This window comes from Tetrao urogallus (genome assembly GCF_951394365.1).
Source record: "Tetrao urogallus genome assembly, chromosome: 2".
NCBI lineage: Eukaryota > Metazoa > Chordata > Aves > Galliformes > Phasianidae > Tetrao > Tetrao urogallus.
Window position 1 is genome coordinate 95,076,717 of NC_136814.1, and position 27,830 is coordinate 95,104,546.

Genomic DNA, 27,830 nt, shown 5'->3' on the forward strand with positions numbered 1-27,830 from the left:
AGAGAATTTGCAAGCCAGGGAAAAACATCCAAAAATTGGCTACTTGGGTGTTTTTTGTTTTGTTTTTAAGTAATTAATAAGGTGAAGCCATTAGCTCAAGTAGATTTAGTTACTGAGAAGTCCACATGTCAGGTTAACTATGAAAAGTTATCCAGGATATTTTCATAAAATGCACATTGCTCAAAAACGAGTTTAAGAGCAGACTTTTTACAAGTATGCACTCAATTGGAGAACAACACTTCTAGCACGAGATATTTGAGTTTAGCCCTTAAGCAATTACATGGAATTGTTACAAGCCAACAGTGAGTGGTTTATAAAATGTAATTTTATTTAATGTTACTTTGCTGTTACAGAGGGCATAACATTTTCACAAGGCTTTTTTGGGACTACAATCAATGATTAGCAACACACAATAGTGGTCCGAACTCTCTAAATAACAATCACTGGACAAACTTGACACCTTCTCACATGTGCACAAACCTGCATGGAAAAGTACTAAATTTTATACTTGGACATGTGAACTTCAATTGGTTTTCCCATTCCAGTGTATTAAGAAATGACATGCACTTTAGTCTGCCAAAAAGCACTGCCTGTACTCCGGCAGTAACATGCTGCTTCTAATACATAGTCAAGTGAATACCAGAACTACAAAGGCAGGAGTGTAAGTGAACTTTTATTGGGAAGGGATATAAACTCAAACAGCAGCAACTGAAGATTAAGAGTAGCCCCTGTTTTCGAACACACGAGCTCCTGTCTTACATTATACAGGAAGCAATTCGATTTGTAAATTTTCAAGCTAGAAATGCTCAACTTGATCAGGACCAATACTTCCATACCTCTACTGAAAAATACACAGTAGCATGTGAAAGTCAATTATGGAAAGGAAAACCTGCAGAATAAGGAGGGAATGTGGAGAATTAAAAGCTATGTGGAACACTCTTTAGTTGCAATTAACTACATTTTCATATCTTACTGTAATATAAAACACAGTCAACTGGCAGGAACTGGTTCAGATTTGTTTTTAAATACCAGGTACACTTTAGTCTGCTACATAAGTGTTTGGAAGTTACTTATGTTTATATGAAATGAAGCTATTAATACTTTTCTACAGCAGTAACCGCACACCAGGAAGGCCAGGACAAACACAAATCAAGGAATGGAGTTTTCCCAAAGCTGCAGTGTGAAAAGACTATAAATTGATTTCCATACACATGGATGGGTTTTCTTTGCTATAGGAAATCCAAGTGGAGCTATAAGGAATGGAGACGTGTAAAAAGGTTTCTTGAGAAGGAAAGGGAGAATGACACCCCATGTGCAGTTTAGTTTTCTGCACCTTCTGCAGCATCACATTCTTCTCCTGCACTGTCTGATGTCCATAACTAGAAAGAAAAGAAAAGTGGCGTCAGCTTTCAGAAGCAGAGTTTTATTTCCAAAAGGAGACAACTATCATGCAGAAATAAGCAATTACATTTCAGGAGCTAGGCAAAAGACCAATGCGTTGGAGCTGTACAACCCTGGCTTACGGTACTTGATTGTGCAGGGGTAACTGGAAACATTTCCCCATGCAGCAGGCACAACCAGTGATGCTCCTCAGCTATTAAAGGCAGAGCAGGCTGTGAAGTCCAGATTTCTGTGCTCAGTAACAACCTACATCGTTAACCTGAGACCGCTCAAGTCTGAATGACAACTTCAGGAGAAACATCAATTTAAAAAGCAGGGCTAGATCCTAAAGCGAAGATTGCCATTTTGGTTATTGAGACAAAGCATTCTATAATGCTAATAAAGCCATTTCTACTGAAGAAATATAATAAAATTATAAATCTTGCTGCAATTTTAAGTGCAGTGAACTATCCACAGAGAGGATATTCTCTATAAAAATTACCATAGTTACACATTTTAAGAGCCCAGAAGTTCCATTAGGCGCTTTTCTTACAGCTAATCATTACAACATACGCCCAAAAGTCAACTCATCATTAGTATACTGTAATTCCAGACCTTTTGTTTTAATGAAAAAAATCAGGAAAATGAATTAAAGTAAGCTACACTGGATATAACAACAGGAAAGACACCTCGTTTCTGAGGTAACGATCACAGAGTTTTAGAAAGAATCTCTTGACACATCATGGACAACTATTTTTGTACTCCTTGCCCTATTTTGTATGTTAGAATAGCTGAAAGCACCTTCCTCTGTTCCTTTCAAAGGCCATCAAGAAATGAAGAACACAAACAAGCCAAGCTGTCATTCTGTGTTAGACAGCATGGAGTTCATGACATCATAATTCAGCCTTAACGTAGCATAAGTTGAAAATATAATACAGTAAACAGCCTGAATTAACTACTAACTTTTGTGCTAAATAATGTTTCCATTTCATGACAAATTTGGTCCCAGCAATTAAGATTACAGAACTGACAGCACAGAAAACGTCAACTTACTGTTAGGTTGTCTCTAAGTAACTGCATGATGAGGGTACTGTCTTTGTATGAGTCTTCGTTCAGTGTATCAAGTTCTGCAATGGCCTCATCAAACGCCTGCAACGATTAAGCCATCTTTACTCTACTGACCAATCATTAAAAAACAGAAGCTACATTTATCAGTATAGGCAGCTTTTTTTTTTAAATCCAAAAAAGTAATGTTAGAAATTAGTGACCTGAATTGCTCTACCAGAAACATGAACAAAGGCAGTAAAAACTTGTCATGCTGCTTAGGATTTAAATACAACTGGCTTGCACTCCTTTAATTCCACTAACAACATGAGCTCATAAACTTGCTATACTACATAGGATGAACACTAGGAAATAGTCATTCAGATAATTTTAAGCATAAACACTCTTCTACTGTCCAGCATGCACAGAGAACTGAAGAACAACTTACTGTCTTGGCCAGTGTGCAGGCAAGCTCAGGGTTGTTGAGAATCTCATAATAAAATACAGAGAAGTTAAGAGCTAGACCCAAGCGAATCGGATGTGTTGGCTGCATCTCCTTCTTGCTGATATCAAATGCCTCCTGGTAAGCCCCCTGTGAGTTTTCTATTGTCTCTGTTAAAAGAATATGAAATATTTCAGTATGAGTTAGGGTCACTTTGTTTGTTCATTAAAGATACGATGCTTAGCAGGAGAGTGGACAGCCCTCCACTGAGGACTGTCTACTCTGCGTTAAATCATGGCAATCATTTTACATCCATTTTAGGTGGAGGTACCACACTGACAAACCGCAGGAGGCAGATGAAGGTACTACAAAGACAGATAAACCTACAAGGTTAGTAAACACAGACAATGAAAATGACTACAGTACCTCAGCTTGACATATAAACATATGCCCTCTGACACAACACGATCCTTAGGTATCAAAAAAATCATCCATTATTTTTTCTACAGAGCTCTCTGCACAGGATGAACATAACTCATGTTTGAGTTGGGTGTGTAGCATTAAGAAAGCAACAGTTTGTACAGACCTGCCTCTTTTTGAGGAAGTCTAGAAGGCACGTGCTGCTGAAAAACTAAGTATCTGCCTTCAAAAACTGGGTGAGGAGAAATAGGAAGTCGAGATTAAAAAAAATGAGGTCATGCTTAGATTAATTTGGAAAAGTCCCACATTGTGAAGAGGTTAATAGGCCAAAGGAGATACACTTGGAATGCTGCATATGGCCTAGTCAAGATTGCCTTCTGGAAGACAACCAAAGGGCCAAAGTAACCCTAAATGCCCCTGCTGAACTGTCAGCAAAAAAAAAAACCCGCTAAATAAAGTCTGTTAAGTGTTGAGTGAAAGTTGTTAACATACATGGAAGCTTCTCAATATTTATGGTGTAATGAGCACTAATGGTCTATTCTTGATTTACTGAGAATAAGAAAAAAAGGCAAAAAGCCTAGTTAATGCAGGGAACTTGCCTGGATATTAGAGACATTTTCCAAAAGCCAAGCACAAAGTGTGTACGTGGTGATACATGTAACACAAGTTCTTCACAAGAAAGCAAGAAAATCCACTAGTAAGGTTATCAATCAGTCCTTCTCTTACAGTAACAACGCGTATCAGCATGTAGGATCACTTTACAAGCAGTCTTTTCAGCTAAGATATGCTGGCATTTCTCTGCTTAGAGAAATCCAGATCTGTAGCTGTTGCTTGAGACAAAAACATAGATTAGAGTATCTTTGTGAAAACCAGAGACAAGCTGCATCTACTGAACTCGGACCTGCTGGTGTCGTTTGAATAAGATGAAAGGCTAAAAATTCCTGAAAGCAACTAATTCACATGAAGATTTTTACTCTGTTTTCTGTGTTTTCATCCTCCAACTTCAATCCTTTCAAGGCCTTTCATCTCTCTTCTTTACTACAGCCTCACTCCAGAATTAACTTTTGTTTCTTACACAGAAAGGCATCCTTAACTTCTGCCGTACCACAACTTTTAACATCACAACAGCACCTGGGTACCTTGCAAGACGGTTCTGTTATTTACTTCAGTACATCCTCTGGACAGAATTAAAACACTCCCCAGAAGATCTTATTGAGGTACTCAGGACCACCTACGCCTGCACGAGTTCTAAGTGCCTTCTTAGGACGCCCAGTGACAAGTAACCCTGCTAGGCTGTGAAGTTTTCCAGGTCTTTGCTGCTGGGTCCAGAAGGGCAAACTAATATTACAGGGATGACGTTAGCCCCGAAGGGAGGCTGTGATGAGGAGGGGCTGGCCTCTTCTCCCAGACAACAAATAGGACCCGAGGAAACGGCCACAAGTTGTGCCAGAGGAGATTTAGATTAGACATAAGGAAAAAAATTTTTTCTCAGAGTGGTCAGGCACTGGAATGGCTGCCCAGGGAGGTGGCGGAGTCACTGTCCCTGGTGGTGTTCAAGAGGTGTCTGGATGAGGAGCTGCGAGATGTGGTTTAGTAACTCAGTGGGTAGCAATGGTGATAGGAGGACGGGTGGACTAGATGATCTTGTAGGTCCTTTCCAACCTTGTGATTCAGTGATTCTATGATCCCTATCAACATCAAGTTTCCCAGGGAGCTTAACCATTCTCCATGGTTACTGAACTAGTAATGCTGTTACTTATTTAAAATCTTAGTTGGATGACTACAATGAAGACTACTCCACATTTAGATGGTTAAAATCATAAATAAGCATAACATGTTCATGGATGATGACATCAAGTATATTCCCAGACTAACACCTATTTTTTTTCCCCAAAAGCTCTGAATAAGCAGTATTAGACAGCTATCCAGAAGCACAGGGTAGATGGCAAGAACACCAGCCAAAATCTCCCTGCATACTGTGTTAAAGGTGTATCCAGAATTTTACCTTCTGCCTATAGAAACAAACCTGGTCTTTCCCAAACTGCTGACTTAAACATAAACTCAGAGTCAGACACTGATGTGTGTAGTTCACTTACTGTCCTCTCCCCCATGGCTCACAATTGAAGTTCATTAGCTAACAATGACCTAAGGACCAAAAGGCACTCACGTTTTCTGTCATCACCACAGGCAACTTCAGCAAGGTACCGAAAGTAGTCTCCCTTCATCTTCAGGTAGAATACCTTGCTCTCTGGATTAGTTGCATTAGCTATTAAATATTTGTCCAGCAGCTCCTGGAAAAAAAAAAGAGAATCAAGACATTAGCATGTTATAAACACTGTTTCAACTAAGTTAAATTTATTTTCTTCAGCATTTTTACATAGACTTAAATGCTAGCTACAAATTAACGCAAAAAAAAAAAAGTTTAAAGAGCATTTTAGATAGACTGAACAAACTGTGCAAATGCACAAAGCTAGATACTCTATTAAGATGATCATTTCAGTCAATTATCTGATCAGCGTGCAGAAAAAGTAACAAAAAAAGGCTTACTGGCATAGAGTTTCAGGACTGAGTTTCGTTTCAGAATAGATACTTCTCATAAAAACATCACTTCAAAGAAGTAAGCTTTTACTGGAAAAACGAAACATTATGCAATAATTGCCAAAGCTATTTATAAGAACTCATTCTGCTTCACAGGAAAAAAAAGCACGAGGAATAACTGTGCAGCATTCTGTACAAACTGCATTCATTAGTCTTGAGATAAAGGATCTGCAACCCACCCAACAGAGGCAGCTACAGGTCTGCACCCATCCAGTTGGCAGCCAGCCTCATCAGACAGCAGCACCAGGAGCTGGTACAGCCAGACCCTGCTGGCCAGCACCATCCTGAATCCCTGCTTGCTTGCTCACACAGCTCTTCTTCCCCTGAGGCCTTGACAAATTGAAGGTCTGAGCAATCACCAACCACGTGAAGCCGAACAACAGCAAGTGCTGGATTTTGTGCCTAGGAGAGGGCACCTACGGCTATATGTACAGACTGGGGAATGAGAGACTGGAGTGCAGCCTGCAGAAAGGGATCTGGGGATTCTGGCTAACTGCAAGAGGAATGTGAGCCAGCAGCCCAGAGGACCAGCTGGACCCTGGGGTGCACCGGGCCCAGCAGTGCCATCAGAAAAGGGGAGGGGTTGTCCTGCAATGCTCTGTGCAGTCTCACCTCCTGCACTGGGTGGGGCTTGGGGGGGGCAGGGGGCGGACAGTACACAAAGGACATTTGTATTGTGCCAGAGGCCCCTCGGTGTGCTCAGCTCAGAGCAGAGGAGCTGAGGGGAGGCCTGATGGCAGGAGGGCAGCGCTGAGCTCTGCTCTGTGTGACAGCGACAGGGCCGAGGGAACGGCATGGAGCTGTGCCAAGGGAGGGGCAGCTGGGGGTGAGGGAAAGGGTCTGCGCCAGAGGGCAGAGGGCATGGAACAGGCTGCACTGGGCTGTGGGCACGGCCCCGAGTGCTGGAGTTCAAGGACACTGCTCTCAGACACAGGGGTTGATTTTGGGTGGTCCTGTGTGGAGCCAGAGGAGGGAGTGGATCCCCATCAACTCAGAGAATTCTATGTTCCCTACAGCCAGAGGAACAGGGACAGGTTTGCAGACCTCTAGGCAAGATGAGATGAGTTTATTTTCCAAGCTGTGCAGCATTCTGTATAAATGCACCCCTAGCCCTTCCATGGTAGGAGTGAAGGAGGAGGTTTGGATTTCCAGCAAGTGATAGCAGCACTTCGCTTTCAGGTGCTTCAGAGAACCGACAGGGAGAATGTTTTCTGTCTTCCCTGTCCCCAAGCCCCATGGATTTTACCTGACTCCTGACCCCAAAGCAGCCATGCTCTCTGGAGTTTACAAAAGATGCCAGTAGGCTCCAACACACTCAAGTCCCACAGAACTGAGAACAACTTTACACTAAAAAGTGAAGCGATAATGATCTGTATTTAGTTACTTGGAAAATTATCAGGTCATAAAAACTGCAGAAAGCCAACTTCAAGCAGCTACAAAAGTAATGTTCGAGTTCAACTGAATTTTAGATACAAACATTCTTCCTCCAATGCCTACTGCAACAGCATTACCACTACCTGCCAGCAACCCATCTGCAAGAGCTTACTCATCCCAAACCCTCTGAGGTGTTTGTTGGTAATGATTCTAAACTGCCATTTGTAGCAGAGCACTTCTAGCTGGGTGAAAAAAAGCCTTCTGAGCTTCTACACAGCATTCTTACCATGGATATAACATCACAATACAGTCTGCTTTGTAGCTCCTTTCAAACATCCTCCTACCACCACATTAGGGAACAGCAAAGAGCTGGAAGCACTCCTACTACACTCCATGGGAACACAGCAGCAGAGAAGGTGCTACCTGGCACCCGACATCCTTCCACTTACCAAGTCAGAAACAGACTTTTTAAGTCTTGTAATGTTAGAAAAAGACTACCAAAGACCACACACTGCCTAACAGGGCGTATAAACTATTAAAAAAACCTCCTTGCTTCACACGGTGAAGTATGGAAGGGCTTGCATGAATGTATTAAATAGCACACCTCAATAGTGTTATGGAAGCAACAGCAAAACCTTAGATATGTTTCAAAACAAGAAGTAAGACAGAGTAGGCAGATGGGTAATAAAATCGCATTAACACTGTTATTTTGCATGAGTCACTCACTTTACAGCAAGTTATTCCCACCCTGCAGGTTTGAGCTCTGCGTAGGTAGTTTCCCAATGCCTCTCTCCATAGATGGATGTCTGTGCCAGCCACGATAGCACAAAACAGTTTCAAAGGCTCAGAGACAGCAATGCAGTACCCTCAGCTACAATGAAGAAGTTCTAAAGAAACCTCTCAGAGATGAGAAAGTTAATTCTTGACACACCTGTGCTTAGAAAGGTTCCTTAAACTGGTGAGGAAAACTTAGCAATCTCTGAAGGACATTCTAATGCTGGGACTACCTTAAGCAGGTGAGATCCGATTTATACATATACACAGATTACAGGTGAGAAATGATGCCAGTCTAAGGAACACTGACCAGACAACTAAGGAAGCATTGTACAACATTTTAAAACAAGTACTTGATAAGACTATATCCCTGATTATTCTTATTTTTAATGCCAAAATAAGACTGCGTAGAGACATGATGAGGTAGATGATGATCCATACTAAGAGTCACCAAGGTCAGGCCAGTGAGTGAATCTCAGTCATCTCAGAATCTCAAAGATGGAGACTCCACAGCCTCTATGAGCAATCTGTTGCAGCATTCAGTCATCCATGCAGTAAATAAGTTCTTCCTCAGAGCTCCCCACATTTCAGTTTCACACCTGCTGCCTCTTGCCCTATGGCTGCTCACCACCTCACGAAGAAGAAACGTTGGGTTGTTGTAGGCAACTCCATTTGGAGGGATCAGATCCAATCAGCCCATCAGATCCATTTTTTTTTTCCTCTTCAGAGTTAGCAGGGTTGACTTAAAAGAGCTTTAGAGTAGTTTCGAGGACGAGGCTTCTTAATGGTAAACCATAGGATGGCAGGACAGTGGTTGAGGGACAATGTGCTGGTGACAGCTTTCATTCTGTTCCGCCATGTATTGAGTAAGCTGGAATGTATTTGAGATGGTGTAACACCAATGCACCCAGGAGAAGAATCGACAGGAGGAACAAGACTTTGGTAAGTCCCTGCTAAAGATGCCTTCTCCTGTCTTTAAAAGCAATAATGGGCTGAAAGACCACAGCTACAGTATAGGTAAGCTGGCATTGAACTTGTATAGGATTTGCTGCTGCACACAAGTCTATGGGGCCTGATGAGATTCATCCTAGGGTTCTGAATTGACCATCAATACCATGAGCCTTCTCTCAGTTGCTTGGCAACAGCACAGGTGTTCAACCTTTTGGCTTGCCACATGGAGTGAAGAACTGTCTCAGGCCACATACAAAATATAAACCAGTTATTGCACTTCAGTAACTTCATGTTTTCATTAAAAAAAAAAAAAAAACAAAAAAACAACTGTAAAAGCAACCATAAAACTAGTAGGATATCTGACCTCATTTCTGAAAAAACTAATGCCTGAGTCTGGTTTGATGGCAGCGGCTGTAATTCTTAGTGAGCTCTCAAGGTGCTCATCAGAGATTTCTCATGACATTTTATTTTTCCTCTGCTTCACCTTGAAAACAGTTGCTCACAAATGTAAATACTGCCAAGAAGTGATGACGTGGAGCCAAACCAGGCTGCCCGATGGGGCAGAGGTACAGCCATCAGGACCCAGGGCAGGTGCAGGATGAGCTGGGCTGGGCTGAATGCAGCTTGCACGTTGGGAAAGGCTGGTCAACAGTCTGCAGAAACTGCAGAGGCTCCAGTCAGCTGGAAGCTGCCAAATGTTATTCCAATTTTCAAGAAAGGCAGAAAAGACGACTGGTAATTATAGGTCTGTCAGTTTCGCTTCAGTGTCTGGTAAAATAATGGAGAGAGTTATTCAAAGTCACTTGAAAGACAATGCAGTCATCTGACAAAACTAACATGGGTTCATGAAGGCAAAATCATGTCTTACTAACTTAATATCCTTCTGTGACAAATATACCTGCCTAGGGAATGCGTGGTTTGTGGGCTTTAGAAGAGCTTCTACAGCCATCTCTCACAGTATCCTCCTGGACACACAGCTGGACTCACAAGTATGAGCCTGACCCTTCAAGCCCATCAAAGTTGTAGTAAATGGAGTTACACCAGGCTGCTGACCCAACAAAAGCAGAGCTCCCCATAGCTCAACTTTAGGGCCAGCTATCTTCAGTGTTTTCATCAATGACCCAGACAACGGAGTTGAGTGCACACTAAGTAAGTCAGTACACATTAAATTAGGAGGAGTTGTTGATTCTCTTGAGGCCCTGCAGAGATGCACAGTGTGTCAGTGCATCCTCAAAGCACTGCCCGCATCATGCAGGCTTGAAACCTCGTGATTCCATGCAGAAGTCTGAGAAAACTATCAGAAAAAAAAGTCAATGTTTGGAAAGTCTTTTTCAGACAGCAAAGAGCAAGTTACATATGCTGCTTTATTTCCGAGGTGCTCCTCAGCTGGAGGAGTGGAACTGTCCAGATAGCAGCTCCCACTGACAGCTCATTGCTGATTTAGGGCCTCCAAAATCATCATCACACCACATAAGGTTTTACACTTGGGCCAGAGGAATCCCAGGCATCAATACAGACTAAGAGGAGCAGTCCTTGAGAAAAGCCTTGTGGAGAAGGACCTGGGGGTCCTGATGAATGAAAAGCTTAACATGAGCCAGCAGTGTGCCCTTGCAACTCAGAAAACAAGTGATATACTCGGCTCCAACAGAACAGGGGAGGCCAGCAGGGACAGGGAGGTGATTGTCCCCCTCTACTCCGCTCTTTTGAGGCCCCATCTGGAGTACTGCATCCAGATCTGGAGCCTCCAGTACAAGAAAGAAAGGGAGCTGTTGGAGAGAGTCCAGAGGAGAGCCACAAAGATGATCAGGGGACTGGAGCATCTCTCCTACAAAGGCTGAGGGAGCTGGGCTTGTTCAGCCTGGAGAAAAGGCGGCTGCAAGGTGACCTCATTGCAGCCTTCCAATGCCTAAAGGGAGCCTACAGTCAGAAGGGGGGGGGGGGTCAACTTTTTGAAAGGGTAGATAACAGCAGGACAGGGGGAAATTGTTTCAAGTTGAGGGAGAGGAGATTTAGGTTGGATGTCAGGTAAAGTTCTTTACAGAGAGAGTGGTGAGGTGCTGGAACAGGCTGCCCAGAGAGGTTGTGGATGCCCCATGCCTGGAGTGTTCAAGGCCAGGTTGGATGGGGCCCTGGGCAGCCTGGTCTGGTATTAGATATGGATGTTTGTGGCCCTGCATGAGGAAGGGGGGTTGGAGCTTGATGATCCTTGAGGTCCCTTCCAACTCTGGCCATTCTGTGATTCTGTGGTAAGAGATCTGCACCTCCACCACTGAGAGCGGAGCATATTTGTTCCCCATTTGTGCATCTTACTTTTTTTTTTTTTTTTTTTTTTAAATAGCCTTAAGTGGACCAAGATTTTGTGTTTATCAGTCATGTAGGACAGAAGAGAAAGAGAATGCAAACAGACTGAGCAAAGCTAATTTATCTCTATCCTGATTATCTTTCAAATCTGTAAGGTATTTGGAATGCTTAGTGAGCCATCCATCTCAAGATATCATCATTATCATGTCTTGCAATCCATCACACCCTCCCTCTAACAGATGGAAAATGCTGGTAGGGCAGTGAGAGCTGACATGCATGGTAAGAATTTGCTTTGCAGTAACAGACTAGAAAACTCCAGATGTCCTACAACCACTCCCCATTTGGGCTTTTCTGTCTTTCCATCATACAGCAATCAGTCACAGAATCTTACATCAAGTACAACTTTAATCACAGAATCACAGAATTGTAGGGGTTGGAAGGGACCTGTAGAGATCATCGTGTCCAACCCCCCTGCCAAAGCAGGTTCCCTACAGCAGGTCGCACAGGTAGGCATCCACGCAGGTCTTGAACATCTCCAGAGAAGGAGACTCCACCACCTCCCTGGGCAGCCTGTTCCAGTGCTCCGTCACCTCACTGTAAAGAAGTTCCTTAGCACATTTGTGTGGAACTTCCTATGCTCCAGTTTCCAGCCGTTTCCCCTTGTCCTGTCTGCACACACTGCTGAAAACAGCCTGGCCTGGCCACTCTGCCCCCTACACCTTAGATATTTATAGACCTGGATCAGGTCCCCTCTCAGCCTTCTTTTCTCAAGGCTGAACAGACCCAGTTCGCTCAGCCTTTCCTCATAGGAGAGATGCTCCAGGCCCTTCACCATCTCTGTGGTCCTCCGCTGGACTCCTTCCAAGAGATCCTTGTCTTTTTTGTACTGGGGAGCCCAGAACTGGACGCAGTACTCCAGATGAGGCCTCACCAGAGCAGAGTAGAGGGGGAGGATCACCTCCCTCGACCTGCTGGCCACGCTCTTTTTAATGCACCCCAGGATGCCATTGGCCCTCTTGGCCACAAGGGCACACTGCTGGCTCATGGCCAGCCTGTCATCCACCAGGACACCCAGGTCCCTCTCTGCAGAGCTCCTCTCCAGCAGGTCATCCCCCAACCTGTACCAGTGCATGGAATTATTCCTCCCCAGATGCAAGACTCTACACTTGCTTTTGTTAAACCTCATCCGGTTTCTTACTGCCCAGGTCTTGCTGAATGGCAGCACAGCCTTCAGGCGTGTCAGCCAATCCTCCCAACTTCGTATCATCAGCAAACTTGCTGAGGGTGGCCATTATCCCCTCATCAAGGTCATTGATGAAGATGTTGAACAGACCGGACCCAGCACCGACCCCTGAGGAACACCGCTGGTTACAGGCCTCCAACCAGACTCTGCACCGCCAACAACGACCCTCTGTGCTCTGCCAGTCAGCCAGTTCTCAACCCACCTCACTGTCCACTCATCTATCCCACAGTTAATAGTAACTTAATTAACTTATTATTATCTTAATTATTAATTATCAACTTATTAACTTAATAATTAGTTAACTTATTGTTAACTTAGTTATTAGTAACTAAAATGAAAATGGACAGCCTGAACAATGAGGGAAGATCTCAGCCACCTCATAATTTGTTACGGCAAGTTTTACTGAAAAACAGAGTTGGGGACTCCCATATGTATGATTCCAAGAAAGTTTCATAATATGTCAGACTGCCATTTCAATTCATATAGACCAAATGTACCTATTACTTTTTTTTTTTAATCTAGGGGGGCACGGACCAGGTTAGAGAAGTGTATGTATACAGCTGGCACCATCAAAATCTGCAATGGCTCTTAGTATCTTTTAAAGAACTAGTCATTACCTGTTCTAGCAAATGAAACATACCTTAGATGCCTCCTTGAAAAGCCACATGATACTCGAGTCCTTTTCTGCTGGCTTGCCCTGCTGCTGAGTGACTCTCCAAACCACAAGCGGTATGAAGAAGCAGGAGTCAAGAGTCTGTTCTCAAACCAGACCGTTCATTTCAGGATGACTGCATGAGAATAGGTTTGCACTGTGACAATCTGTGGTTGGATCTGCCGCTTCCTGTACACACGTTATTCTCCAGCAGCACACTGACCCTCCTGTATTGTGACAGGATTTCCCCTCTTCCTTCCCATTAGCGTTGCTTACATATCTCAATTCACTTCTACCTTTGCAGAGGGCCAACACTTCCCATCCTTTCAACATCAAGTTCCCATAGACAATATTCTTATCCCACCCCCCCACCAAAGGGAGGCCCTTTATTTAAAAAGCTTATTTCCTAAAGAGATGCCAGCAACATGGTCCCTGGAGCAGATCCACAGCTGCCTGAAAGGGCAATGCTAGGAAGCCAGTTAGGAACATCTAAACAAACCATTTCTTCCCCCTCTAAAGCTTAATTTTATTGTGATACCCTCCCTCAACCATTGGCACACTTATTCCTTTACATGACAAAAACAACCCTATATTTCAATTGCCTTTTTGGACCCTTCTCTAATTCTCCTTTTGCTCTCTCCCAACTGAGAAGCTTTACCATTACTTTCACTCTTCCCTCACTGTGTAAGCAGGAACAGTGGTTAGCATGTAGCCACAGCATCAGACTATTGCAACCAGACCAAGCCAGAAACATTACATCTAATTCATCTGCTCTCATCACTTCCTTATCATTATGCCTTACGAAATGCAAGCCCTGAAGGAATAAGCCAGCCATGTATTCACTTGGAGTACCTGACAGAGACAGAGAAGCTCCCTACAGACTCAGGCCCCTCATAATTGTTTGTGCATGCATCCAGCCCCTACAATTCATGAAGCAGCTGCGTGCCATGCATGCTTTCTCCTGCCCCCTTTTCCAGAGAAGTCAGCCTCCTCCCCACAATCTATTTCAGAAGAGAAGTTTGCCTTAGGGTATCAAGTTCAACCACAACACGCACTAAGTACCTTCTGCACAACTTAGCTCTGTATTATGTTTGAACAGAAGAGAAATAATACCACTTCCTGATCTGTGCTGTTCTCTCTCCTCACATACTTTGCTGTCAAGATTCCTGATAGCCAAGGTCTTTAAGCAGCACACTCAGTACTAAGTTGATAGCTGCCTTCAGCACCTGCACCAGTATTGCATATGCTTTTCTTACTGAATGCCATTAACATACGTATTTGCATATCAATGTTACTTAATGGCTTTGGCATCTATTCTTCACATTTACCAGTTTAATACCAAAGGATGAACATGAACCAGGTCAGTTCCAAAGACTATCTACTTTGGGGTTTTGGGTGGCTGGAGACCATGACATTTGTGGGACCCTCCCAACTCAGGCACTTCTATGATTCGAAGTAGCTCAAGGTCTATTTTTCAAAGCAAGCTAAAGTTACTGCAGACTTCCAGAAGCAATTTATTTAATGTCAAGCCACTAAAAGACTCATCTGCATTGGGTTTTACCTTTGTCACCAACTTGATGTGGTACTGCATTACTTACATTCCATCAAGAAAGAAATAGAGCCAGTTAATACCAAGATCAAGCATCACAAGCAGCAACGTTCTCCAAAAGTCTGCTTCCAGGAACATCAACTTCATAGGCTGTGCCTGGTAAGAAGAAGCGTGCTGATGTTCAAAATCCCTGGCAGAGTTTCATGAATAGAGTTCTGATAAAGTTTGATTTTTCAAGTCAGACTATTTCAGCAACATTCTCGTGCCTAAGGCCTTGACGTCTTACTTTAAGTTAATTAAAACAGCTTATTCCATTACCATCTCCATCTTTTGGGCATAGAATTTTGCTATTCTTTAAAAGCAAACATAATAGTTTGTGGGGAAGCAATCTGGATTTGCAGGTTTTAGTGACTGAAGAGAAATATTCACACTAGGGTTTCACTAGCATGATCAAAATAAAGTATCTGCAGAAAGGAAATCTCATTAGGATTTCTCCTTGACAGAAAGAGAAGCAAATCAATATTTACATGTATAGTATTAAAAAAGTTGCATCCTTCCATTGCCAAGAAAGAAGTTCAGACATGGAATAAAAAGAGATCAGCTCCTCAAACTTCAGCTTCTCCAGTGCTCTGCTGTCCAAACACTCCTCAGCCCTACCAGAGGAGGTGCTCCTCAGTAGTTCTTTAAGAGACCAGGTTCAGTACCTTCAGATCTCCCAGGCATTCCTCCCTCATCTGATGCAGAACGTTCTGTATTTTGCATTTTTATTTAAGATTTTGAAGTTAACCACCAGAACACATTATACAGGTGAGAACAGGAAACTCTAATTAGCTGAACGCTGTACTTGCCTGCAACAGCACACACTGGTCAAACTCCACCAAGACAAACAGCTGTGTGTAAGCAAAGAAACTGTTTCAAAGTAAATCTATTTTTGAGGCAAGGTACCTCAGAAACAAACACACACATATGTTCAGAGTGCATGTCAGAACTCTTTTTCAGTAAGTTAACTCATTGTTCCAAACATAGATTCAAGGTCACACTCAGTCTCAACTGGGAGACAAGCAGCTTAAATCCAACAGACACGCTATGCAAAGCACACAACCCTTCCCAAATTCAGCCAGGCCTACAACATACAAAATACTGGAGACTAAGGAATTTTCCCAGTTGTCTCTGTAAGCCCATCATAGCCCCATATGAGATAGGTCACCTATAAGCAGATCCAGGGAAGTGGTTTCCATCAATCGAAATAGAAAAAAAATAAAGCTGAGAAGTTGTTGAGACGGTTCAGACCAATGCATTCCTTCAAGGCAATTATCACCTGCAAGTTTAAACAGTCCAAATGTTACATGTTCCAAACCATCTGACAGCACAGACCAGTGCTGTATGCTCTGACCTCTCAGTCAGACCCATACTCACATACAACCTCCTGCTTTGAATGTCTAGTACGTGGGTATTATAAGAGCCCCTGACTAGTTCAAGTCTCAACCAGTCATTCCAAAGTCCACAGCATGACTCACTGCAACCTAGGTGTGTTTTAACATTCAGCAGTTGTTTTCTTGACAGGAAAGGGAGAGTCCCTGCTGTAGCACTAAAGATCACTTTACTTTCAAAACTAATTCAGCAGAAGTAAGCGCTTCATCCTTCTGGATTCAAGCTCTCAGCATCACCTCCTTTGGGGAGAGCATTAAATAGTTTCCATGCAGACCTCCTAAGACATTTGTACTACAGTGCATATATTGAACAAAATATGCATGTGCCTTTCCAATAATGGCACGACCTTGCGAGATGACCTGACAAAGCACCACAGAAAAGAGGCAAACACCAGGCACAGAAACAGAGAGATGACCTAATTCATCTTTTCCATTCAGTCCTCAGCAGCTGTCTACACAGTTTTAAGAACTGGCAGTCTGTATTTAGGACTGGCCCTGAACGATCTGGAATCCCACTTAGTAGATGCATTGGGAACTTCAGCTACAGCACATCTGCCCACACCATTCCCACCTGGGGCAGAGATCGATTTCATCTAGCATTAGCATTCCATGCTTACATTACTCCTAAAGCAAGCACTTAAGTTCTGTGGTCCCCAAAGAACTACGTAAGCCAGGAACACTAAGCGTGGAAATGCAAGTTCTCCTTTCCATAGGTCTTCATCAGACAAAGCCAACAATCCAGCAAAAGCCAAAGGATTATTCAAGTTCTCACGAAAGATGCCTGAAGTCTGACAGTTTTTTCTCCTGCCAAAGAGAAAGGAGTTCAAAAAGTGTTATTTTTTCAATAATTGCAGTTTCTGATTAAATAATAGCTATACAGTACAGCCAAAGCTCTCAGGAAAGGGTGTTTTTTTTTTTTTTTTTTTTTTTTTCTTTTCCTTTGTATGGACAGGTTAATCTCCAACTGATCAGTAGCTTTCTTCCATAACTCCATTTACAGATTTCCCCTGATATACTTCCAGTGTTATTTTACACTTAGCAAACATATTACTGATAATAAATTCTTCCCTTCAGGACCTTGACTACCTAGTAGTCTCCTCCTGTGTGCTCCATTTGCAGTCTTCCATAATGACAGAATAGCAGTCCAAGCCTAAATTTGCATTTAAAAATTACTTACATGATCTGCAGCCATGGAAGTGCTGAAGGCCCTGAGATACAAGACCAGCAACACTCAAAGTGAACCCAGAGCAAGGAGCTACACAGGGTTTACTGGCAGCGGCTCCTGTGCGGCCAACTTGTTTTTAAAGCCAACCTTTCAAGCTGTCAAATGAACTCTGAGCAACAGCTCTCTGATTGTTTTTATTCAGTTCACTTTTTGCTCTGTTTGGAAGCCCTAGATCAAGCCCTATCACTGACAGCCAGAAAGGTAATAGAATTTCATGTGCTTCCCTCTCTCTCATTGCTCAGAGCTGCTGGAAGAGCCTTTTGTATTGCTCTACTCCATGGTAACTTCGAGGAGAGACAAATATACGGTTTTTTATTTAGCCCATTAAGAGTATGCCAGTAATTTGTTATCCTCCACCCAGACAACCTTAAGCTAAGGAAGTCTAACAACTCTAAGTTCTGAGAGCTAAATGCTAACATTCCAGATAACCTCTAACAAGTTCTCATAGAAAGCCAGCCCTGACTTTGGTGCTAAGTCCCTGCCTGCCCACCTCCACTTAAAACAATCTCCACTTACAAGAACTTCACAGCATTCATTCATCTGGCATCCAAACTTCCTGAGGAAGTTTTATCCAGAAAATAAGATGGTGTCAGCCTGGTATGACTGTATGTAGGACATTTAGCATCAGAGCAAACAGCTTCCTGCTTTCAGAGCATAACATGGCTCCTGTATCTATAGGAATTAAAGGCTAGAATAAACACTTTCATCAATGTTAGGAATTGGTACAACACTACTTACTTTGTTTCTTTTACAAACTAAGAAGAAAGCACAAACAAGACCACAGGTAATTCGGGACTTCTTGGTTTACAGGCCTTCTATGTTTTGGAGGGTGCTCAGAGCCATAGGACATGGAATTATTTCCAGTGCCTGGTATGGCTGCAGAGCCCAGTTCACATGAACTGCCATTCTGATGCACGGGGTGAATGACACAAACTAGAAGGCAGCTGTATGCTCAGCTGCAGCTTCCTGGAAATAAGTGAGGAGGAACCTGGAAGGCTCAAACCACTGAACAACATGGAGCTGTACGAAATTAAGCACTGCAAGTCATCAAGAATAGTCTTACTTAACTTAGCTAGTCAGCCCCCGATTGAATTAGACTCATGTTAACTGTTAAGTACAAAAGCATTTGAACACTACAGTAACACCCAGGGTCAGCAAACCCATGGTTCTTGTATGGGAACTGCTGAGTCACGGCCTGAACCTCTGATTGATCACCTGAGGCGAGCACTGAGCCAGCCAAGGGAGCACAGCTGAAGGCAATTCACCTGTGCTGCTGAAAGGTGCGGAGCCTGGCTGCACCCCTCCTAGACCTATTTAAGAGCTGGCTACCAGTGGGGAAGGATCTCTTGTGGAGATTGCCTCTGCTGGTGTTTTGTGAGTGAGCCCAGGATAGGGGTAAGCCTTCTATTTATTCTCTTTTGTTACCATAGTCTGCTTTGCCTAACTCTCTTGTTTATTTTGTGATTATAACATCCTAATATTCTTTGATTATACAGTTCTCAAAGACCAAAAGCATAACATAAAAGAAGAAGAGAGATTTACAGAACTGAGACAGCACAGATCATTAATAAACACCTCCGCCCCACAAACTAAAGAGAAGAAGAAAATATCGCCATCGCTGCTTTAGCACCTTCCCCATCATCTCCAGTTTTCCTCATTGCCCTCCTCTGAAAATCTGGTGCTCCCCGTTACTGAGAGCAGAGTATCAGGCTTTGGCTCCCATACAGAAACAACCACAAGTCTATGGCTCTCACGACGTGCCAGCCAACCCCAATTTGTATTTATGCCTTCCTAAAGATACGAACTACTCAGCCTTCAAGCTCTACAATGTTCCTTCTACTTCAAGTTCTATTTCTTCAATATAGAGACTTCTACTCTTTATTTTAAAAAGGCACCTGTTGTACAACTATCTGCTGTTGTTCTCTGCTCACCTGCTGGATAGGAAAAATGCCTGCATAAGAGTGATTTAGAAGCAGCTGTCCTTCGTGTCACTTCCTCAGCAGGGTAAAAGAAAATTCCAACATCGGTGCCTTTTGTTACCTTGCAAGTATGTCCCATTTCCTCAGCACCAGCACACCAATAAAAGACCTCCACTAAATCTAATAATTCTTGATGAACAAGAAGTATTATAGGTGCTTTAACAGGCTCGACTACAACCATGCTAGTTAATCTACAGCTTAACCTAATTAAAATATGGATTTGACACCACAGATGGATGAAGCTTTGGCTGCCCCACTCTCAACAGCTGGGTCACCTGCATTAGTGCTATGGCTTCCTATTCCCATTACTGCACACCCTGCTTCTCACAGGATAACACTGGAGCCACTAGTAGCCGTGACTTTGCAGGAGTGCTGATGATCACTTCCTGAACTCTTAAGAGCAGACATGCCTCAAGACAATGCTTTTCTACCTTCCACAGACATTAATTAACCCCATTCTCAGCTTCACCTCAAGATTTAGATATCTGCGTATATCAAATCAGTGATCTGAACTCACCCCAACAGCTTCTAAAAAAGGAAATAAGGCTGCACGCACAAATAGAGGCACAAGCTTCCAGGACCTCAGACAGAATGCTTTGCTGCCATTTATCCTGCATCCTTCATCACTCTGCACACATTTCAGAAGTTCAGCACCCAGCAGGGTGGGTGGCATGCTGCAAGGGATGGCTGCACGGGAGGGAGAATCCCCTGTGCTATTTTTATTGTGATCCAGCAGATCTCAGTCACTCTAAGAACCTCCATGCATTCTAGGACTGCTCCTACAACTCTCAATCCTTTCTCAGAAACAGATTCAGTTTTCCTTGTAGGAAAACACGTAGCACTCCAGCAGCAGATTCTAGTGAAGGACAAAAAAAAAAAAAACCAACAAAAAAAACCTAAGATACAGCTATGAGTAAGTTAAATATAGAATTCATGATCTGAACTTAAATTTAAAACAGTCTTCAACGGTAACTCCACAACTGGGGATGTGCCAAGAAGTACTGTTCCCAATCTAAGGCCTGGCTCCGTGCCATGAAGTAGCTGCTTTTTAGCCAGTTACTGACGAGGGTGAGTCAACAGCATTTGCTTCAATGTAAAGATGGCAAAAAATGACTTGAGGCACTGCCCCAACTGCAGTCAGGAGAACTGATACCAGTTGCAAAGCACTGTTAACTGCACTGGTTAGTGTATCTGATCTTCAGATTAATGCTGCATCTTACCCAGCTGCCATCCTCAGAAGACTGTAATGCCCCTTTACTCAGATGCCACTTTCACCTCTACAACACTTTCTGTATGAACTTCGGCAGCTCATTTAGAATAGGAAAGCAGAAAGAAACAGATTTTGTTCGTGTAACAGCACCAAGCTGACATCTACTGAACTTACCAGATGCTTTGAGCACCCTGGTCTAGAAGGAGGTGTCCCTGCCTATAGCAGGGCATTGGAACTAGATGGTCTTAAAGCCAAACCATTCTATGATGCCCGCATGTACAGTTCAAAAATTAAACAATAAATCAGGATTTCTATTTTTTCTGAGGCCAAAGATAACAGCAGTGAAAAACAGGGTTAGGTTCAAAGCTTGTTCATCATTTGACATCGGGTAATTTTAGTTCAAATCAGGAATCTATTTGCTTTCGCATTAATCCACCGACTTCATTTTCAATGAAATAATTAATTTGTGCTGCTGGAAAAGCAGTGTCTTCTAATACATGGCTTTCAATGGTGGTTGGTTGTTGTTGGGTTTTTTTTTTCGCTTTCTTTTTCAGTTAAATAGGTTAGCTCTAGAACAAGATCCACAGAAGGAGTAAAACCAGGACAGAGACTTTACCCTTAGTATTCATTGTTTCTTAATTACACAAAGCAGAAGTATTAACAATGCTGCAGTCTGAAGAGGGAGGGTGAGGAGGAAGGAAGGAAAGGGGAGCTGGCAAAAGCAACGTGCTAAGCCACACTTTCAGAATTGAACGCTGCAACCTCACAGAAGATCAAACATTTACAAGCATCCTCTAAACCTGAAGGCACTAATAACTGAAGTGAGGTACATCCTCCTGCTCAAGACTAGTTCATTGCAGGTACTGCCACAGGGCCCAGAAAAGAACCACCAGCACAAGCAACACTCCCTTCAGTCCGTTCTTCAAACTCCGAGATGCACTCTCTCATTCCTAGAAATACCTGACAGGTGCAATGGAGAGCTGTTTGTGGAAGACATCCTGAAGGGGCATCTGGAAACAAGCAAGAAACCTCACATCTCTAAGTCTTCTGCAGTAACTGAAGAACCAGATTAGAACAACGGTTTGCATTTCAGCTACAGCCATGAGGATGTAACCACCACCATACTGCTGTTTCAAGGCCTTTGCAGCTTTAGCCACTACCTCTTCACCAAGTTCTAAGCCATAAGCAAGCAGCCATCAAAACTCTCTCTACTGCTCCATGAAGGGCACAAATCACACTAAGACCCAGACACAGCCCATATGCTGCACTACCAAATACATGAGGGAAAAAATGCTCCAGAAGCCGGTGGAAAGTTAAGTGCTTTCAGTCAAGGGTTGGTGTCCTGCTTCTCATTACACTATTTTCCTTCCCCTTCCCCAAAAGAGCCTGAACATAATGCAAGCTACTGACATGCCAAGGGACCTAGTTTATCAAACCCAGCACTTTGATCCACATACTCAGACACGTCTCATTTAAAAGTTACCCTCCTGGAAAACCTGAGGAACCCAGAATCGCAGCCTGGTATCACACATCTCACAGTCAAAGTTTCTTACATTATTTCATTGATGACACAAAAATCATTACTGCTTCCACCCCTTCTACTATCCAGCCACCCTGCCTTGAAATCACCCACTGAATGTGAAAGAAACACGTACTCTGCTCTCAAGGAGGATGGGGTGAATAAAGTTGCCAACCTATTTCTCTATTCGTAAAGAAAAGGGTTTCCAGAACCATTTGGACTCCAATTCCTAAGGAGCAATCCAACATCAATTCTCTCAGTTACAAGATAATCCAGCCATCAGTGCAAGAATAAAACTTGTTGGTGTCACTTTCAAATAAAGCATTTCATGCACACTGTTTGACAAATCATACCTTTTCTTCACTGAAGAGTCATTTCAAAGACCAGTCACCAAATCAAGAGCTGAGAAGAGCTCAGACCACATCTGCTCCTACTTGGATGGCAGACATTCAACATTTTCACTGCTTGGCACAAGATGCAATCTCTCACACCTTACTACAGCTACTGACAAGGCACACTGATTAAATAATTAGTAACACAGATGCATATTTTCATACATTTTTATGTATACAGATGCGCACAAGTATATGCGCATTTGAGATATACCTCTCCGTATGATTTTGGATGCTCCTACTCTCGTGATGTTTAAGTCCTTATCAAGCCACAGCCTAAAGTCGTGCCTTACCTAATTATTCTGAGGCATTCTTCATAGCAAAGGAGTAATTATGGATTCAGTGTTGGCGGTTTCACCAGCAATCAGCAGTATTTTGTAATGCTAGCACAGGTATTTCTACAAGAGCAAATACATTTCACTTTGAAAAGCTGTGCCATGCCAGAAATCAAAAAAACTTTTGAAAAAAAACCTGTTAGTGGTATGACTAACAGCAGCCACTCCACCCAGTGCATCCACCCTTGCTAAATCCAAATATCCAGATGACAAGCAACCTTTCCATACTACTTGCCAGCAGTTGCTTCAGCTTAGCTGTCTTCCCAGAACTGAAAAGGCATCACCAAAGTTCAAATTCAAAGATCAAAAGATGTCTAAAGATGCAAGCAGACACCATAATATTAGTAGCTAAGAAATACCATTTGAAGATGAAGGAATCAAAAGTTCTTTGTGGCTTAGCTTTAGGAAACCCATCCTTTGTAGTGCCTGCACATTATAAGTTTCAACCTCTGCTGCTGACTCACGGGGCAGAGCAGCAGTAGGTAGATGGAGGAGGAAAGCAGCAGAGCAGAACGTAACTGCGCATGGCACTCAACACAGAGTAAAAGCACAAAGGCTTGCAGCAGGTAACTGTCATCTCCGAGCAAGAGACACACCTTAGCCAGCAGGGAGGAACTGGGCAGGCATGCTCATCTGGAGGTTTCTATCTTCACTTCCTGCAGCCTTCCGGGCAAGGAGGATGAAGCTGCCAACCAGACTGTGGCTGTTAACAAAGGAAACGGACTAGAACTCGGGGAAGATGACAGTTATAGGGCAGGAGAAGCTCACCTTCCCTACATGAGAGGTTTGTGCTAGCACTGCTGCACACCTTTAGACACAACTAGAATAATTTCAGTATAACCACTGCTTAATATGGCTTGTCAATTTACCATCCAGAGGTGTTCAACCTTCCCAGAGAAACACAAACACAAGCTCGGTGTTACAATGGCACAGCATGGGATTTTACTCATAACCTACCCTTAGGATCCATATCTCAGAGGACAGAGGCAGATTAAGAAGTCTGAAGAATAAGCTTTATGCTCAGGTCTCAAGAAGCTAGTTCCAAAGGGAATCCAAAGAAGATGGAGCAGAATCACAATGGCATTAGTATCAACACCCAAATTTCAGCACCAATCTTTTCACAGGAAACCACAATCAGTGCCCTACACAAGTTGCACCATTTTCACAAAGGTGAAGCTTTTGCAAATTAACTATAGGCACAACTGTAGAAACAATTTCTTTGGAAGATGGAGAATCTTAAACACACCAAGAAATTGATTCAGTTCATTCAATGAATGTATTTCCAAGTTATTTTCAAGCAACAGTAACTCATTTTAGAGAAGTCTCTAACTTGTGGTTAGAAACTAATCTAGGTGGCAGCGTGCAAGGAAGCACATAGGTAGTTTCAGCACAATCCAAAGCAGCACCCTTGTACTTGAACCAGAACACTTATCAAGATGCAAATTCTGTTACTTTTAAACTCAGGTCTCCTAACCCAATTCAGGGTTAAATCAAAAACTTACTTGCTTCCTTTCTCATGCTTGCAATACTAGACATCAAAAATACACAGCATAACCACTGAAGACTGCATGCCACACCATTACCACTGCACTACACACACACACAGCTTCCTGCAGCCAGAATATCTTGATCACACAGAATAGGTTCGCATACTTTCCATACTGCTGACACAGGTCTGTGGAGCTCCTGCTGCACTGCAATGCTGCTTCACTATCAAAAGCATCTGGAATCCTGCTCCTGGCACAGAGATATATTTACTCCTGGGCTTTGAAACACGCTCAGGTGTACTATACCTGTCATAGAATATCCTGTTTCCAAACCTCAGTTGATCATTAGTCCAAAATTTGCTGCATATTTGTTTTGAACAGACCCCAATAAGTCAACTTGAGACTGACAAAGCCAATTTCTACCTCTTTCTTTCCAACTTTTAAAGGAAGATGTCTTACTTAATAAAATTATACTTTATTATCTAAGAAAGAAAATCTAAAAATGTCTCTTGAAGGCCTCTGTTTTTCCTTGCATGAAGCAGCACATTAAACGAACACCATTAATTTAAATGCACTTAACAAGTTACTAGCTTAAGAAATAAAGGGCTTTCATTTTCTTTTCAGTTTACCTTATGAAGATGAGCTTACTAATGACAGCACCAACAGGCATGAGCCTAAATTCTCTGCATCTCTGTGCTCAGCTAGTGTAGTACTGCACACAGGTCACTTCATCAGACACACATCTCAAATACAGCTGAGCACATCTCAATTACCTCTGCACATACAGCACCCACAGCAAAGTGCAGACGATTTTCTGCCTCACAATAACCGACACAGCAGCTACAAAAGTTACTGCACTGACTCCCCCCACCGCAGCATAATACCTCACGTGTTCCCCAGCCAATTGCCCACCTTCGCTCCTGAAAACAGCAGCATACCGCTTCTCTCACAATAAAACACAGAAGAAGCAAAGCCCCCACTCACCAGTACAGTGGTGCAGATGGACCTGAGCTCAGACTCCACCTTCTCCCTATAGTCCTTGATAAGCTGCATCTTCTTGTCGCTGGTGTCTGTCTTTTGCTCGATGCTGGAGATAACCCTCCAGGCAGAGCGTCGCCCCCCCACCACATTCTTGTAGGCCACGGAGAGCAGGTTGCGCTCCTCGTTGGACAGCTCGGCCCCCTGCTCCGTCACCGCCTTCATGCAGGTGGCCATGTCGTCGTAGCGCTCGGCCTGCTCCGCCAGCTTGGCTTTCTGGATCAACTCGGTCTTATCCATGGTGGCCGGCGGCGGGGCGAGGGCAGTATCGTAGCAAAGGCAGGAGAAGCCGGGGACGTCACGCCGCCAGCGAGAGAACGAGCCTCAGAGCCTGCCAGGAGAAGGATGGCGACCGTGACTCCGAGAGCCGGCGCTTCGCACCGCGCCCTCGCAGCCCGCTTACCGGGGCCGCAGGGAGCTCCCCATCCCCACACGCGTCCCGCGGCGCAGCGCCGGTACCCTCCCACCCTGCGGCAGGGACGGGCGCCGGTCCCGGGGCCCGCCCCGAGGAAACGACAGCGCGGAGACCCAGCCAGGGACGGGACGCAGCTCCAGCCGAGGAGCCGGTAAGACGCACCGGCGTACGGAGCGGCTTCTTGTCCTCACCCTGCGCGCCCCGTGCTGCTAAACGCGGGGACGCGCAGGAGGACGGCCGGCTCCCAGAGAGCCCCTTCGTGCCCGCACCCCGCAGGGGAGGGCCGAAGGAAGGCGGGATACGGAAAAAGATACTTCAAAAGAAAGCGAGCGGCGCGGTGCGCTCGGCCCCGAGGCCGCAGCCCAGCGGGGCGGGAGGCGATACCGGGGCCGGGCGGGGCCCCGCGGGCAGCACGGGCCGCTTCGCCTCCTGGTGGCGGGGCGCGGCGGGACCGACCCTCCCCCCGGCGGGAGCGGCCCCGGCCCGGGACGGAGGCCTTCCATTCCCATCCAGGAGCGCCACGGCCGTCGCCGGGCGGGGTCAGGTTCGGGGACGCGGCGAGGGCGGGGGCCCGACGGCTTCGCGGCGGCCTCGTCCCCGGGGACGGCGGGGCTGGGGGCGCCGAGGCAGGAGGCGGCGGCGGAGCGGGAAGGTCGGGGCCGGGAGCGGAGGGGAAAAGCCCCGGCGGGTGTGAAATGGCGGCGCCGCCCGGCGGCTCCTTCCGCCGCCCGCGGCCGCCGAACGCTCCGCGCTCACAAAATGGAGGACGAGGAGCCGAGGCGAGGCGGGGCCCGGCGGCCGCCGGTGGAACGCGGTGCCGTGCTCACCTGAGTCCGCTACGCTAGGCCGGGCCGCGGGCGGCACCCGATCGGCTGTGCCTCGCTCGGGGCTGTGGCGGAGAGAAAGAGCCGCTCCCGTCGCGGGCGAGAGCCAGCGCTAAAGGGCGTTGGCACAGGCAAGCCTACCCGCTGCTCAGCCCGCGCCCACGCGGCCAATCGCGGCCTCTTCTGCGAGCCCGGCCCCGCCCCCCTGCGCCCGCACAGCCAATCCGAGGACGGCGCGCCGCCGCGGGGGCGAGCGCAGGCAGAGCACAAGCTCGGTTGGCCCGTGGGCTGCGGCTGGGGCCACGGGGTTTCCTCCAATTAGATCCAGGGTGAGATGACGTCACTGTCGCCATAGCGATACTGCTACAACCCCCCCCCCCCCCCTCCGCTCTCCCCCGGCAGCCCGGGCCTGGCAGCGGCGCGGGAGCGGGCGGGGGCGGCGAGTGGGGGCGCGGCCCGTGCGGGGGTGTCCGTGCTGAGAGGGGGGCGGGCCTCGCCGCGCCCTCTGCGCTGTGGCGCCGGAGGGCTGTGCGGGGCGGGCTCGGTGCGAGGGGCCGCGGCTGAGGGGCCGGGGGCGGGTGTCGTACCGGAGGTGCCTCCAACAAAGGGCGGCTGTGGGAGGACAAAGTGCGTGGTCCCGAGGCCGGGCTGGAGGCGGGCTGCCCGGCGCCCTCCTGGCGCGTTCGCTCCGCGCGGGAATGCCGCCTTTGTGTCGGCGGCCGCGCGTTTCCCAGCGAGAGATTTCCAGGAGCCGCTGGCAGATGCCCGCGGCCGAGCCGTGCCCCGGGAGCCCGGTGACAGGAAATTGCTCGTGAAGAGTTAATGGCGCTGTGCCGTGGGGCCCCGGGCAGGGAGAGGCCGGCGCTGCCATGGGCAGCGATCGATACATTTGCTTTTCCCCCCGTCCCGATTTCACCTGGACTTAATTTGCAGGAGGTCGTAGATGCAGTGCACTGAGGCAGGAGTTTTAGGCTCGTACTGTTAGTACATACAAATAATAAAGTAATGCCCATCCATCGTGAGCCAGCCGTTGTGTGCGTCTCCAAAAGCTGCCCAGATCCCAGAGGATCTGGAGAGGATCTCCGCTAACGGGAGAGCGGCCTTGTGCCTGCGTCACTGTGCTCAGGAGGGCTCCAAAGCCCTTTGGTCCATCAGGCCTCAGGCTCGTACATCCCTTCACACAGCACACCATGTCTGTGAAGCAGTGAAATCCCTCACCTTTGCTTTCAGCATCACCAAATTTAGTCA

General features: G+C 45.4%; 1 protein-coding gene across 1 annotated transcript; it reads right to left on the minus strand.

Annotated features, from left to right (window-relative positions):
- Window positions 1-1,319: 1,319 nt before the first annotated feature.
- On the minus strand, window positions 1,320-25,583 carry YWHAQ (tyrosine 3-monooxygenase/tryptophan 5-monooxygenase activation protein theta; the record flags this gene model as incomplete). The annotated part of the gene is made up of 5 exons (XM_079532809.1): window positions 1,320-1,379; window positions 2,434-2,529; window positions 2,873-3,036; window positions 5,454-5,577; window positions 25,290-25,583. The coding sequence occupies 5 exons, from the start codon at window positions 25,581-25,583 to the stop codon at window positions 1,320-1,322; spliced, it is 738 nt and encodes a 245-aa protein (XP_079388935.1).
- Window positions 25,584-27,830: the final 2,247 nt, after the last annotated feature.